This window comes from Cebidichthys violaceus, unplaced genomic scaffold, assembly GCF_023349555.1.
Source record: "Cebidichthys violaceus isolate CVI_PGR_0920_01 unplaced genomic scaffold, fCebVio1.0.p SCAF_12, whole genome shotgun sequence".
NCBI lineage: Eukaryota > Metazoa > Chordata > Actinopteri > Perciformes > Stichaeidae > Cebidichthys > Cebidichthys violaceus.
The window spans coordinates 9,191,394-9,204,705 of NW_027176285.1; the positions used below are offsets into that span (position 1 = coordinate 9,191,394).

Genomic DNA, 13,312 nt, shown 5'->3' on the forward strand with positions numbered 1-13,312 from the left:
ATATACTAACACTATTTTAAATCATGTTTTATGATAGCACGTGTCTCATAAATATGGCATTTAAGGACATTATACTAAAATTAGCACAGTGCGTGTGCTTGTTGAAACCTAGAGATTCTGTCTTGAAGCTTATATTTGTGTAGTGGAATAAAATCAGTTTTTTGTAGAAATCTTGTAGTACATTTCAGGTTTCCTGCAGCATAAATGTGAGTTGTTACATGGATGGGTAGGCTTTGCCTGCCAAAATGTCACTTTATAAAAAGTTACGCAACAAAAAGAAAAGCTCTGATTCCCCATGAGTTTTATAAATGTATAGTCATCACAGTAGAGCCATATTTCCCCTTTTCTCATATGTAGCCTACATACCTACAGAAAATATACGTAAGATATATCTGACTACAGGTCAAAAAACAGCTTTGATCATCTTCCTCAGACAGATCAAATGAAATAAAATTACTTTTACAAAATACACAGCCTAGTGACCTTAATATGAGTGTGCAGGATAGTATTACACTGGTGCTACAAGACCTACGTGCCAGCTGCTATAAAATCATGCAATATGCGTGTGAATTACACATTGTGCTTATTGTCTTATTAGCTTGTAGATGACTTGTTTGTGTTTTCTTCAGTTCTACAATTTCAGAGTGTTTAGTTGGTTCATGAAACGGAAAGAAAATTATCATGGCTTAAAGATTTTGAATTTATGTATACTGACTGAGAAGGAGAGCCAAAACACCTCCTGTGATTATATCAGCATTGGACTGTGTATAATACATCTCAGCAGCAGGGATGTTGCTGCGGAAATTAAGGTGTAATCGAGATTCAGACTACGAGACATCTGTGCCGTCCTCAAGTGCACGCACAGCATTGCTAACACATTATAGGAGGAAACAGGGCAAGGATGCTGTATGTTGGCTATGTTTCCTCTCATAAATCAAGAGAAAAGCCCAAACTTTGAACTAGAATTAGAACAGTCATGTAAACACTTCTCTCTGGCATGTGTACAATAAATGGATAAACAATGGATTAAAAAATGTAAAGATGGTCACTCCACTCTTGCAAAAAAAAAAAAAAAAAAGAATAATGACTATATACGCTATATACTAATTAAAGACTATATACCGGATTAAAAGTTCAGTGTATCTGCAAATCAGGATTTGAGATTTCAAACAAAATACCAGGCTTCTCCTCTGAATTAATAAAGTTAAATTGAGGGGGATTTATAAAAGCAAGACTGGAAAATTGTGTAATAGGGTTCAATGTAGCTGCTGTATTGTTTGCTTTGAAGTAGGCTACAGTTCATCAAATCTGCATCCTCTGAAAGTATATGAGATATTGTTACATCAGAAACTATGTTAAGATAATATTAATTACACAACTTACAATATATTGGCATCAGAGTGCGTGGAGATAAAGTAAGTAAGTGAGTAAAATATGCGTAATTATAGATGTGATACAGGCTACTGATTGCGCCTCTATCTGGATTCACACGCTCCGGAGCAGTAGATGGCGATGTGGAGTTTCACGCGACGCACCAGTCACACAGAACGGAAGAAGGAGCAGAAAAAACAGAAGAAGAAGAAGAAGCTTGCACGTGTATCCAACATGTCTGCCTACCGTGTTGAGATGTTATGAGCTGTGTTGGCTAGTATTTGCTACTTTGACGCCGCTTTGTTCCGCAGACCGTACAGTAAAAGTTACCGACTTGAGCACTAAAGCCTCAGGATGGCGCAGAGGAAGAAGAAGCTGACGAAGAAGAGGAGATACACGGGCAACAGAGAGCACGAGGTCGACTCTGACAGCGGAGACGTTCAGCTGGCTGCTGAAATTAAGGACGATGATTCCGTAAGGAACGATATTTTAAGATAACTCACGAAGCAGTTGACCGCTGAAGCGTTTAATGAAATTCTTTTGTATTTAGCACGCGATGGTTGGTTGTTTTGAGCAGCTCGCGACACCTAATTAGTGAAATATGACGTGTTCACGGTTGTTATCGGTACATACTCATATTCTAACCGCTGCTTATTCCCCAAATGTAATAAAACAAGGAAGATGCTGTAGTGCATGTATATACCCATCCACACACACGCCATCAAATGTATTAAACATTAATTTGAGATTATGTAAACATACCATTGATTCTGATACTAATTGTTTACTTACCTCACGATGCTCTTGGGCATGAACAGTTCAGTGAAGGAGACATCACGTGTCCAGCTGTTACAACTTTTGATGTGAACGTTTGTGTTTTGCAGTCAATTATCCTAACTTGTCATAATTATCCAGGGGAAAATGTGTACTCCTTGTATTTGAAGAAACAAGTTTCAATCAATGAGTTCAGCAAAATGCCTTGATGTGTTTTTGGTACCGCTGTCATGTTGTTAAGACACTTTTGCTGTGTTTTGTTGTCGGTTTCCACAGCCAGGGAAGAAACTCTTGCGGTTCCCGGCCACATCCGACTGCCTGTCAGACGTGGAGCCTGACACCAGGCTGCTGGTCAGAGCCCAGAACAAGAAGAAAAAGAAGTCTGGGGGCTTTCAGTCCATGGGTAAGACCTCGTGAGGAGTGCACATATTCCCCTGCTTGTCCACTGGTTGAATATCTACTTTAAGTAAAGTCTGATTGTTTCCCCAGAGGCAATATTATTTATCTACAATGTGTGTGATTTCAGGTCTCAGTTACCCCGTGTTTAAAGGCGTCATGAAGAAGGGTTACAAAGTCCCTACTCCCATCCAAAGAAGGGTAAGTCAGTGCCACTAAAGAATCCCTTAATCAAACATTTGTGGCAGCACAATATTTCAATGCAGAATCTTTGTCTTCTCCACTTCAGACTATCCCAGTGATTTTGGATGGCAAGGATATGGTGGCCATGGCTAGGACTGGCAGTGGTAAGACGGCTGCCTTCCTGGTGCCCATGTTTGAGAAGTTAAAAGTGCCTCAAGCCCAAACAGGAGCCAGGGCCCTAATCCTGACGCCCACCAGAGAGTTGGCCCTGCAGACCATGAAGTTCACAAAAGAGGTCAGATGAACAGACTGATAAGTGTTTACTGCTCTTTATACAGTCCCTGTGATTTAGTAGTGTCTGACTTCTCTGTTACTTTATTTTGGTATTGTAGTTGGGGAAATTCACCGGCCTCAGGACTGCCTTGATCCTTGGTGGAGACAGGTTGGTGATCTCTCAGTATTCGTTTTCTGTTGTACTCTGAGATCTGTGCAATTGTCCTTTTTAACTCTGCAATGAATGTCTCTAATTTTTTTTTTCAGAATGGATGATCAGTTTGCCGCTCTTCATGAAAACCCTGACATGTGAGTGTCTTGTTGTACCGCTAACTCATAATGTCGACTCTCCCCATCCATGTAGTGTAAGTTTTAATCCTGATCTCTGCCTTTTCCCCCTTAGAATCATCGGTACGCCCGGTCGTCTCATGCACGTTATCAAGGAGATGAACCTGAAGCTGCAGGGTGTGGAATACGTGGTGTTTGATGAGGCTGACAGGTGAGAAATGGAATCATATTAAAGGTGTCATATTTTCAATTCACAGCTTGAATTCACACTTGCACGCATGAATGTGTGAACGGGTGTTTTCTTCTTCCTCCTCTCAGGTTGTTCGAAATGGGTTTCGCCGAGCAGCTTCAGGAGATCATCCGGAGGCTTCCAGACACCAGACAGACTCTGCTGTTCTCTGCCACTCTGCCCAAGCTGCTGGTGGAGTTTGCCAGAGCTGGTGAGATCACTAATCGCGTCTGTTTTACATGCATGCATCATAATTGATGATCATTACCATAACCATCTTCTTTTTATATTTCCAGGGCTGACTGAACCAGTGTTGATTCGTTTAGATGTGGATTCTAAACTCAGTGACCAGATTAAGGTGAAAAAAAACAGAGTTTATTAAACATTAAAAGGTTGGTAGACTTGGTCCTCCCTTTGAAACCACGGTTTAAAGAAGGAAACATTCAACGTTTTAACATGATTAACAAATTAATGATGTGCTCAATAATAATGTATATATGACATGTTACCGCTGAAATGGGATGTAACTTCCATCCGAGTCCTCGTGATTAATTATTTGATAATTTAAATAAATATGACGGATAAAGGTGCGTGTTGTATCTGAAGCTTGGAGTCAAATCCCCTCTTCTTATCTCAAACTTTTAATTTCTCTCGTCTTTCCTCAGCTGTCATTTTTCCATCTGCGCATGGATGACAAGCAGGCGCTGCTGCTTCATCTGCTGAGGAACGTAGTGAAGCCTCAGGAGCAGACGGTGGTTTTTGTAGCCACTAAACACCACGTAGAGTACGTCAAGGAGGTAAGATACAAACCTCAGTGATCCCACACACATTCTCACTAAGCCCATGTGGAAGTTTCCTCATATTTAAGAAAATATCACCTTCTTGATTTATGTTCTTTTGTTTTGATGTCCAGCTGCTGACTTTCGAAGGAATCGAGTGTGCCTACATCTACAGCGCTCTCGATCAGACTGCCAGAAAAATCAACATAGGGAAATTTGTGCATCGGAAAGCCATGGTGCTAATTGTGACGGATGTTGCAGCTCGTGGTATAGACATCCCCATGCTGGACAACGTCATCAACTACAACTTCCCCTCCAAGCCCAAGCTCTTCTTGCACAGAGTTGGTAAGCGGCTTGCACGACGAATCATGATCTCGATCAGGGGAAGAAGTGATGAGCATGATATGACACATTTTTTTTTTTGGCCATTGTCATCACCTGTCTTTTCCCATCAGGCCGTGTGGGACGTGCTGGACGCAGTGGCAAAACCTACAGTCTGATTTGTCCAGATGAGATGCCTTTCGTCTATGATCTTCACCTCTTCCTTGGAAGGCCGGTTCAGTTTGCCACACCTGAACACACACAAGGTAGGCTTTGCGGATTCGCCTGCCAGGACTTCAACTGATGCGTATGCTCTTGGATTGATTAGTTGTGATAATCTTTGGCTCTCTGCTGCTCGTCCCCTCCTCCCAGATATAGAGGGTGTGTTCGGTCGGGTCCCTCAGAGTATCCTGGATGACGAAAGTTCTCATTTATTCACGGTTCACGAGAACTCCCTGGACCTGCAAAACCTGCACCACGTCTCCGAGAACGCCTACAAGCAGTATCTCAAGTCTCGACCGAGCCCCTCACCCGAGTCCTTCAGACGGGTCAAAAACACAGACCTGTCCAGCATGGCCGTCCATCCACTACTAGGTGATTTTGGAGGAGAATGTCCGATGAAGACAATGGTGATGATGGTGGTGCTCGGGCAGTAGTTTGTAACAACCTTTTGATTGATCTGGTTTCAGGGTCTGGTTTGGAGAAAATGGAACTGGAGCGCCTTCACATAGTCGATGCCATCAAAGGCTACAAATCCAAAGCGGTGAGTTACAGTAGATAATAACGTAGACATCTCATAGTGCAGAAATGTCCTGCTAACCTGTGACCTCACTTTAAAATGTTCTCCATTTGTCTTCACGTAGACCATCTTTGAAATCAACTCCAACAGTAAGACGCAGGCTGGTGAGGTCATGCGGGCCAAGCGCTCTAAGGACAAGCGGCTGGTGGACAAATTCAGTAAACAGAGAGACAGCCTGGCTGCAGAAAGCCGGCTGCACCAGCCCGTCAAACCCACCACCGCTGACGATGATTATACACACAACACGGGCGAAAACGAAGACGACGATATGAAGGCAAGAAACTCTCAAGCCTCTGGTATTATGATTTGAAACCAAGCAGCTACAACCCGTCTCTTGAGCCCAAAGATATTCAGTTTATTGTCTATTATTATAAAGAAAATCAGCAAACACATCAACCATTCAAAAGCATTTGCTGCTGATCAACTCCTCATTAAATCGATTAATCAATACAGCTCTAAAATATATATATTTTTAAACCTTTTAATGATGGAGCAGCATCTCTACTATGTGTTAATTATTGTGGCAAATCCTCATTTTGAACAAGGCACTAAAAATGCCAGCTTAAATGTCAATGTTTAACGTGTAATTCGTCATGTGTCCACCAGGGGGTGTTCACTGTAGTAGGAGGTGGAAAAAAGAGAAGCCTGCAGGAATATGGGGAAGAAGGACAACAGAACAAGAGAAGCAGACCGTCGGGCAAAGATGAGGAGTTTTACATCCCGTACAGACCCAAAGACTTTGACTCTGAGAGAGGGTAAGACGTTGAACATTAAGATATCTTTTTTTAAGGTGAAAAAAGACATCAAACTTGATTTAAAAGTGTATGTGTGAGATAACCTGTGACTCGTGTTCCGTGTGGCTTTAGGTTAAGTCTCGGTGGAGAGGGCACTGCCTTTGAACAGCAGGCCTCCTCAGCTGTCCTGGACCTGATGGGAGATGAGGGAAACAAGTTAAACCAGCACAAGAGCATAATGAAATGGTGAAACTTGAATCTAAATCTACTTCTCTCCTCCTTTCTGACACCTCATGCTTCTGATTCTGCTATTTCTGACCATAATTCAGTGTCTCTCTGTCATTTGTAGGGATCGTAAAAAGAAACGCTTTGTGAGAGATGCAGGAAAGGAGGACCAGAAGAAGAAGCTCAGGCTAGATGGTGGACAGGTCATCGATAACAAGAAGAACAAGAAGAACTTGTATCCTCTTTGTGTACTTTGTTTACTATTACGGTTCCCTCTCACTCTGACAGTATTTATCTGTGCTGTTGAGATGTTGTGTCCCTTAACCACACGTCAGTTACGATGAGTGGAAGAAAAAATACAGGGTCGATGATGGAGGATCTGGCTCAGATGGAGAAGGAGGAAGAGGAGGACGAGGACGAGGAGGACGAGGAGGGGGGAGGCCAGGAGGAGGAGGAGGTAGGAGAGCAACTGTAGTCTTAACTTGAACAGTTTAGAACAAATCCAGTTGAGGGACTGAAAAAAGTAATTGTTTAAATTTACTGACTAAATCTAAAGTTTACTCATAGGTTAAATTATCTGATGCGTCCCTGAAATATGATGTTAAATCCTTGTTTCCGTCTCCCAGGTCGTGGTCGAGGCCGTGGTCGTGGCCGCAATCCCAACTTCCAGAGCCCTGTAGGACAGCAGCAGACGCCCGGCGGCCTCAGAGTGCGCTCAGAGCTGAAGACGAGGGAGCAAATCCTGAAGCAGCGCAAGAAAGACGAGAAGCACCAGTTCCTACAGGGTGGAGGCATGAAGAACTTCCGAAACAAAAACAAAAAGTGGCTCGGAGAAGTTAAGAAGTCCGGTTTTGGACGGGGTGATCAAAAGAAGGGCAAGATGAGGAAGAGACTCTGAGGACTCTGAGGGAGAACTATCGCAGAGGGACGATGGCGTGACGGAGGGCACCGTGAGGGACTGGATGATGCACCATTATCCTCCCACACCCCCGTCAATTAATATTGATTATGGATTAAAGGAGAAGATGAGTTGAGGAAAGCATTTCTACACTGTAGAGATGAACTGCTGAGCTCTAGATTTGACACAGAGTATGTATGAGAATGATCCAGTGAACTGGAGTTTCCTCTGTTATCTGTGTCGGCGGATTGTTTTTGAGTACTGAGATATTTCTATACACGTAATGAACTGTTGGCAAAAATATAGATATGATTAAGATAATATTCTGTCTTCTTCAATTGCAGTTGCATGTTGATGCAACAAACAAAAGTGTTTTAATGTGACTTACCAAAATATATACGTTTTTTATTCCTGAAGCTGAGGGACTGGTAAGTGTCCCTGATGTGCATCTCTGCATTAGATACTGGTTCTGGTCCATAACTTTAAAAAAAAGCAGGGCAATGTTTCTGGAAGAAAATCTTTAAGAAGTGAAGCTCTGGCTACATATGGTTTGACAATATGGCTCCATTAAACAGGGTTCTATTATCAGGGGAACCGTGGTCTGACTTTCTCTATCTGGGGTTCTTTTGTACATTTAGTTGCTGTTTAAATGAAAGCCCAGTCAGGAAACCACAGGCTTTGGATGGATGTTTGATGTGACTTTGTTCCCTGGCGTCGGCCTTCGTATTTGTTGGTACGTCGTTTCTTCCTGCTGGTGTAAAGTCTGGATTGCTCCCAGTTTCTGCCTCAGTGGATGATGTGAATGAAAAATGAGGCACTGGTTTGTCTGAACCTTAAGACTGACGGCTACAGTCCAAAAAAGTTCAGCTTCTCATAATTAATCTCCTTTTTGTAATGTTGTTGGCCACCAAATGTGTTCGGTGAGAGAGCTGAAACCACTGGTTCTGTTATTTTCTACGTTTAGTTTTCTGCTAATGAGTAGTTGAAAATAGCACAGCATCTTCATAAGGTACGATGCTGCACCCTTTTGGTGGAAAACTAGCACTGCAAGTGTATCGGAGCGTCCCAGAAGACGGCTGTGTTCCACTGTTGACTCACCACCACTCATGGTGGGTCACTATGTGCCAGAAGAAGAAGAAGAAAAAGGAGGAAGATGAAGACAATAATAATGGTGTTCAGATTCAGTTTGGATACTTAATCTCTACAATACAGGTGTCAATTATTAGAAATTTATCTGGAATATTGATGGACATATTTATCTTTTATTTTAGTGGTATTTATAAGTATTGAGTTTCAAATGTGTTATAAAATTACTGTAATGGATTACTTATAGTACAAATAACTGCTGATTTATCTTGCTTTTGACATTAAGTTTTTGTCTTTTAGGTAATCTTTCCTTAAATATCAAGGCTTGAAGTGTTTAAATTTCCACCAAATCAAATGAAGCAAGTTATGCTGCACTTAATTTAGTTTGCATTAAGACATAAGTACTAGTTAAACTTTATTAAAATGATAATCTTTGGGATTGTGGTCAACGAAATAGTAAACTAGAGTTTGATCTGTTGTCATTATTGGCCTGGTAGCTTCACATCTGATAAGCATCACATCTGACTGTTGTTTTTTTTTTCTGGCCACATGTCAAATGATCATGTAATTTATTTCCTGCAGAAGATACAACCGTCGATCATCTGGCGAAGGAGTATTCTCTCATTTCTTCAGCTGCTGGGAAGGTGCAAAACATGACCACATGCACAGCAGCCTCGGAGTAAAGAGCAGCACTGTACCGATGGAAGTGAGGGAGCCGAGTAGCTCGCTCCATCTGGATGTGGTTACTGTGCTCGCTGTGTTTTGGGATGATATGCGTACATGCCATCATAGGTTATTCATGGCCACACTGAATCAAGGGCTGAGATTTGTGCCTTCCAGTCATCTGTGTGAATGCTGCTAAAGATGGAAGAAAATGGGTGGTAGGTGGATGTTGTATTTGGTCCAAACACAGCAGTAGTCATGGAGATTGTCACAGGACACACACCAGAACACCGTCATATTTCATGCTGGGGTGATCTTCCAAATAACACGTTAATAAAATACACCAGTTGCTCTGTCTAGGGGATAAAGCAAGCTGCTATGCAGTTTATGACGAGCCACAACTATATCAATATTTTATGAATGAAAAATAATGTCATAATATATTTGCACAACTTTTTGAGACAATGTGATATGTTTTACTCATAAGTATAGGGGAAATAAAGCTATATATTATAAAGAATAGAAAATTCTCAATATATTACACAATAATGCGCTATAATCTTATTCCAAGAAATTATCCAATAATTTTTTGATACTATACCTGCTTCACTTTTGAAGTAGCTTCTCAGTATATATTCGCATTTGCTGACATTTTGACATCTACACATTTAATTAATTGAATGAGCACACTGTTCATATGTCACATTGTATGAAGAATGTTAAAATTTCCAAATGAGGCTTATGAAATTACAAATATTGGAGTGATTCATTTAAATTTCAAACGGAATCTATGTATGTGGGTATGTGCATACGTCCTTTGCATATCTCAAGAGCCGTTCATCCGATCTGCTTCACACTTGGTGGGTGTTTTCCTGTGGAATCAAGAACGTGTGGTGACGAATTTTGGCTAAAAGGCGAAAGAGTTCTGTTCCATACAGTCTATGGTTCTGCTCAGCTGGAGGGGCGGAGGTTCAGGGCTCTGCAGACTGTGTGTTCCAATACTCATATTCTCATACTATTTAGTATGCCACAAAAAATTATGTCCCAATACATAGTATGTCAAATGCAGTATACGAAAAATACCAGGATGTTCTGTCCATCCGGTCGCATTTTGCAGCATGCTTTTCTGACTATTCTGACCCACAATCCTTTGGTCAGCAGATACATATGAGCAGAAAGGTCAAAGTTCAAGGTGCCATGTTATGAGGAAGTCGTGTGTCCCAATTGAATGCATTCTGCATGCAACAGTACGCACTTTGTAATATGATTAAAGAGAAAAAGTTTGCAACGTGGAAAGCAGTTTGGATCTCAGTCGAGCATGTCGTCTGCAGACGGAGGCTCGTTGACTGCAGTTCACTTTTGTCGGATGTAGTCTGCTAGCTACATGGATGCGACCAAACGTTCTTCACTTCCCCGGAGTCAAGAGCAGGAGGCCTACAGGAACAGCGCCACTCTGCCATTGCAAACCATATTATGTAAGTTTTTGCCTTATTAACTTATAATACTAATAACGTTGTGGCTGGCAAAATGACTGCAAACGGCACATCGCTGTGTTGAGCGCCTTGTGTGTGTGGAGGCAATCCCGGCCTAAGACTGACTCATTTTATAGTTCATTAAATAGCAAAACTATGAATACATTGAACTATTATTACCACAATACTGCACTCTAAAAGTCCTGAATTCAAATATTTATTTCAAGGGAAGAGTGAAAGAGGCATTACATAACAATACTTAAATTTACCTATGTCTGTTCAAGGTGGAGATTTAAATTCTAATATGTTGGTTAGTTTAATGAATACTAATTCATTATTTTTTCCATTGTTATATTTTGTGAGTAAAATCTGAATCTACAATGTAAACATTAATGTTTCTCTGTCAGGTAGGCTAAATGTACTACCTACATTGTCTTTCTCTGAAGTAGAAGTAGCCTATACATAGTAGGTGGTATACAGTTGAGTTGCACATTTTGAAGTGCTTTTGGGGCCTTTTGTACGTTTTTTTCTGGGTACAATGACATATAATAGTAACTTTATTCAATCATTTTTGCATTTTAACACCATTATAAATCTGTAGCTGTTTGGGACCATTTAGTTGGTTGCCATCCTTGCTTCATGGTAAAGTCTTGCCTGGTGTTTTGTTGTTTCGTATCGCGATTAGCTGAGACGTGGGTGTGTTTTGGGACAGATTTAGTGATTTGGGGCCCCAGGGAAATGCCGTTTAGCTTTACTTTTTTTAACTGGGAAAGTTTATTGGCAGTGGTAGAAGAACTACTCAAAACTTTCTTTCTGAAATAAAAATATTAATACTGCAATACTGCACAGTAAAAGTACTACATTCAAATGTTTACTCAACGTCCGTTCAAGGTGGAGCTTTTAATTATTTATAATACTGGATAGTTTATTGGATAATTATGCATTACATCTTAATTGTTATACTTTGTGAGTCAAAATCTGCAACTAACTAGTAACATTTCTCTGTCAGGTAAATTAGTTAGTAGAAGGTTTTCCTCTGAAGTAAAACTAAACAGTATGTAGTATGTAGTTGAATATGTTTAAGTACTTTGGAGGCTTTTTGTAAGTTATTTCAGGGTGCAATTACTTAGAAGTCTGACCTTGCAGTTTTTCCCCCCGTGAACCAGAGTGATGTTTATGAGTAGCAGCGATTGGGTTTGTAACACAATTATGTCAAGACAGGTGTATTGCTGAGGACCCAAAGAAGCGCAGTGTCAAGTGTAAAGCTGTTTGTATGAGCAGTTCTTGAGAAAACGACAGAGGCCGAGCATTCGGCTCGTTCTGAACAGGCATTCGTTTCAACTGACTGATGTAACTCACACCTGAGCAAACCACGGGCTGGCTATAACAAGTTATTTGTGGAGAGCAGCATCCAGATTGGACATTTGTACTGTCTGTCCTCTAACTATCTGGGACCTGAACAAATTATGTTCCCTACGATATCAGTTAATCCTCACGCAGAGATACTGAGCTCCAGCCTGCCTTTACCGCATATCCCGTCCTCTGTGAAACCATTCCGTTACCCCTCCTCGTCTGTCTGATGGCCCCTCTCCCCGCCCCAGAGCTCTATGGTGCTACAGCAGCTCTCCAGTCATCAGGAACAGCAGCTTTATCTTTGTTTAGGGTTCCCAGGACTGACACAGCATCCACTTGAGATATGCCGAAGAGCCTGAGCTTTAGAGTACTGCTGCTCTCAGAACAGTGGGATATAAATGCTAGGCAGTAGTTACAGCTGTGTGTAGCTCTAGAGGACATTGTCTGACCATCGTCCACAATTTGACAGGACTGAAAATGAAATGTTTGACCAAGCTTTTTTCAAATATATGGGATACCACACTTTTTAGTTAATTAACATATCTGTGTAAACTTTGCATGACTGCTGGTCATGGTTTTGTCAATCAACTCATACCATGTCCCAATGATTGACCCATTGGTTTCAGTTTATCTCCGTGTGTTACAGAAAAACACTTCTCTACTTGTTGGTGCCTTAAAGGACACTCAGCCATCAAAGTATTCTTACATGGCTCAGCTGACTTTTTAATCCAAGAAAAAAACTAAACAGATTTTATTACGCTCCTTAATTGTCCATGTTTGATTTTCTGACAACATGGCTCGTGAGGTGACTCTTAAAACTTGGCTGCTTGTCCTTAAGTGCACTAACAAGAAACAACCTCTGCTTGCAACTGCATCAATAACATTCAGGTCTCTTCAAGTTTAATAAATCATAAGTTGTAGCTGCCTGGAAGAAAAAAAAGAATGTAAAAAAGTTACCAGTGTAGACATCCAAAACATTTTACAGGTGCTGCATTAAAAACAATCTGAAGGCAAATGTCAGACAAAAGATCTTTACACTGCATTGAGAGCTTTTAGTGAATTTCATTTAATGGAACAATGTTTCTAACAAAGATCATCATCATCACTAGTAGTGATCTACTCTGACTCAGAGCTGGATAACAGTCTGATACTCAGGGGACAAAACAAAACTTGCTTCTGTGGAAAGAGTCAAAATAGGAAACTATATATACTATATACTTACGATATAGTGAATCTAATGATAATCTCAGCGGTCATGTGTAATATATATATATATATATATATATATATATATATATATATATATATATATATATATATATATATATATATATATATATATATATATATATATATATATATATATATATATATATATATATATATATATATATATATGATTTGAATGGGCTAAAACATTTATGGTCCTTTTAAATCAGGAAACACTTTGGAACCAAAAAACCCTCCT

General features: G+C 40.6%; 1 protein-coding gene across 1 annotated transcript; it reads left to right on the forward strand.

Moving 5' to 3' along the window:
* Window positions 1-1,599: 1,599 nt before the first annotated feature.
* On the forward strand, window positions 1,600-7,876 carry ddx54 (DEAD (Asp-Glu-Ala-Asp) box polypeptide 54). The gene is made up of 20 exons (XM_068706226.1): window positions 1,600-1,845; window positions 2,422-2,548; window positions 2,672-2,742; window positions 2,831-3,019; window positions 3,117-3,166; window positions 3,265-3,306; window positions 3,401-3,496; window positions 3,604-3,725; window positions 3,811-3,872; window positions 4,180-4,311; window positions 4,428-4,638; window positions 4,749-4,880; window positions 4,987-5,208; window positions 5,304-5,377; window positions 5,478-5,687; window positions 6,020-6,168; window positions 6,280-6,393; window positions 6,497-6,607; window positions 6,708-6,829; window positions 6,999-7,876. The coding sequence occupies exons 1-20, from the start codon at window positions 1,726-1,728 to the stop codon at window positions 7,268-7,270; spliced, it is 2,628 nt and encodes an 875-aa protein (XP_068562327.1). The 5' UTR covers window positions 1,600-1,725; the 3' UTR covers window positions 7,271-7,876.
* The last annotated feature ends 5,436 nt before the right edge of the window (window positions 7,877-13,312 follow it).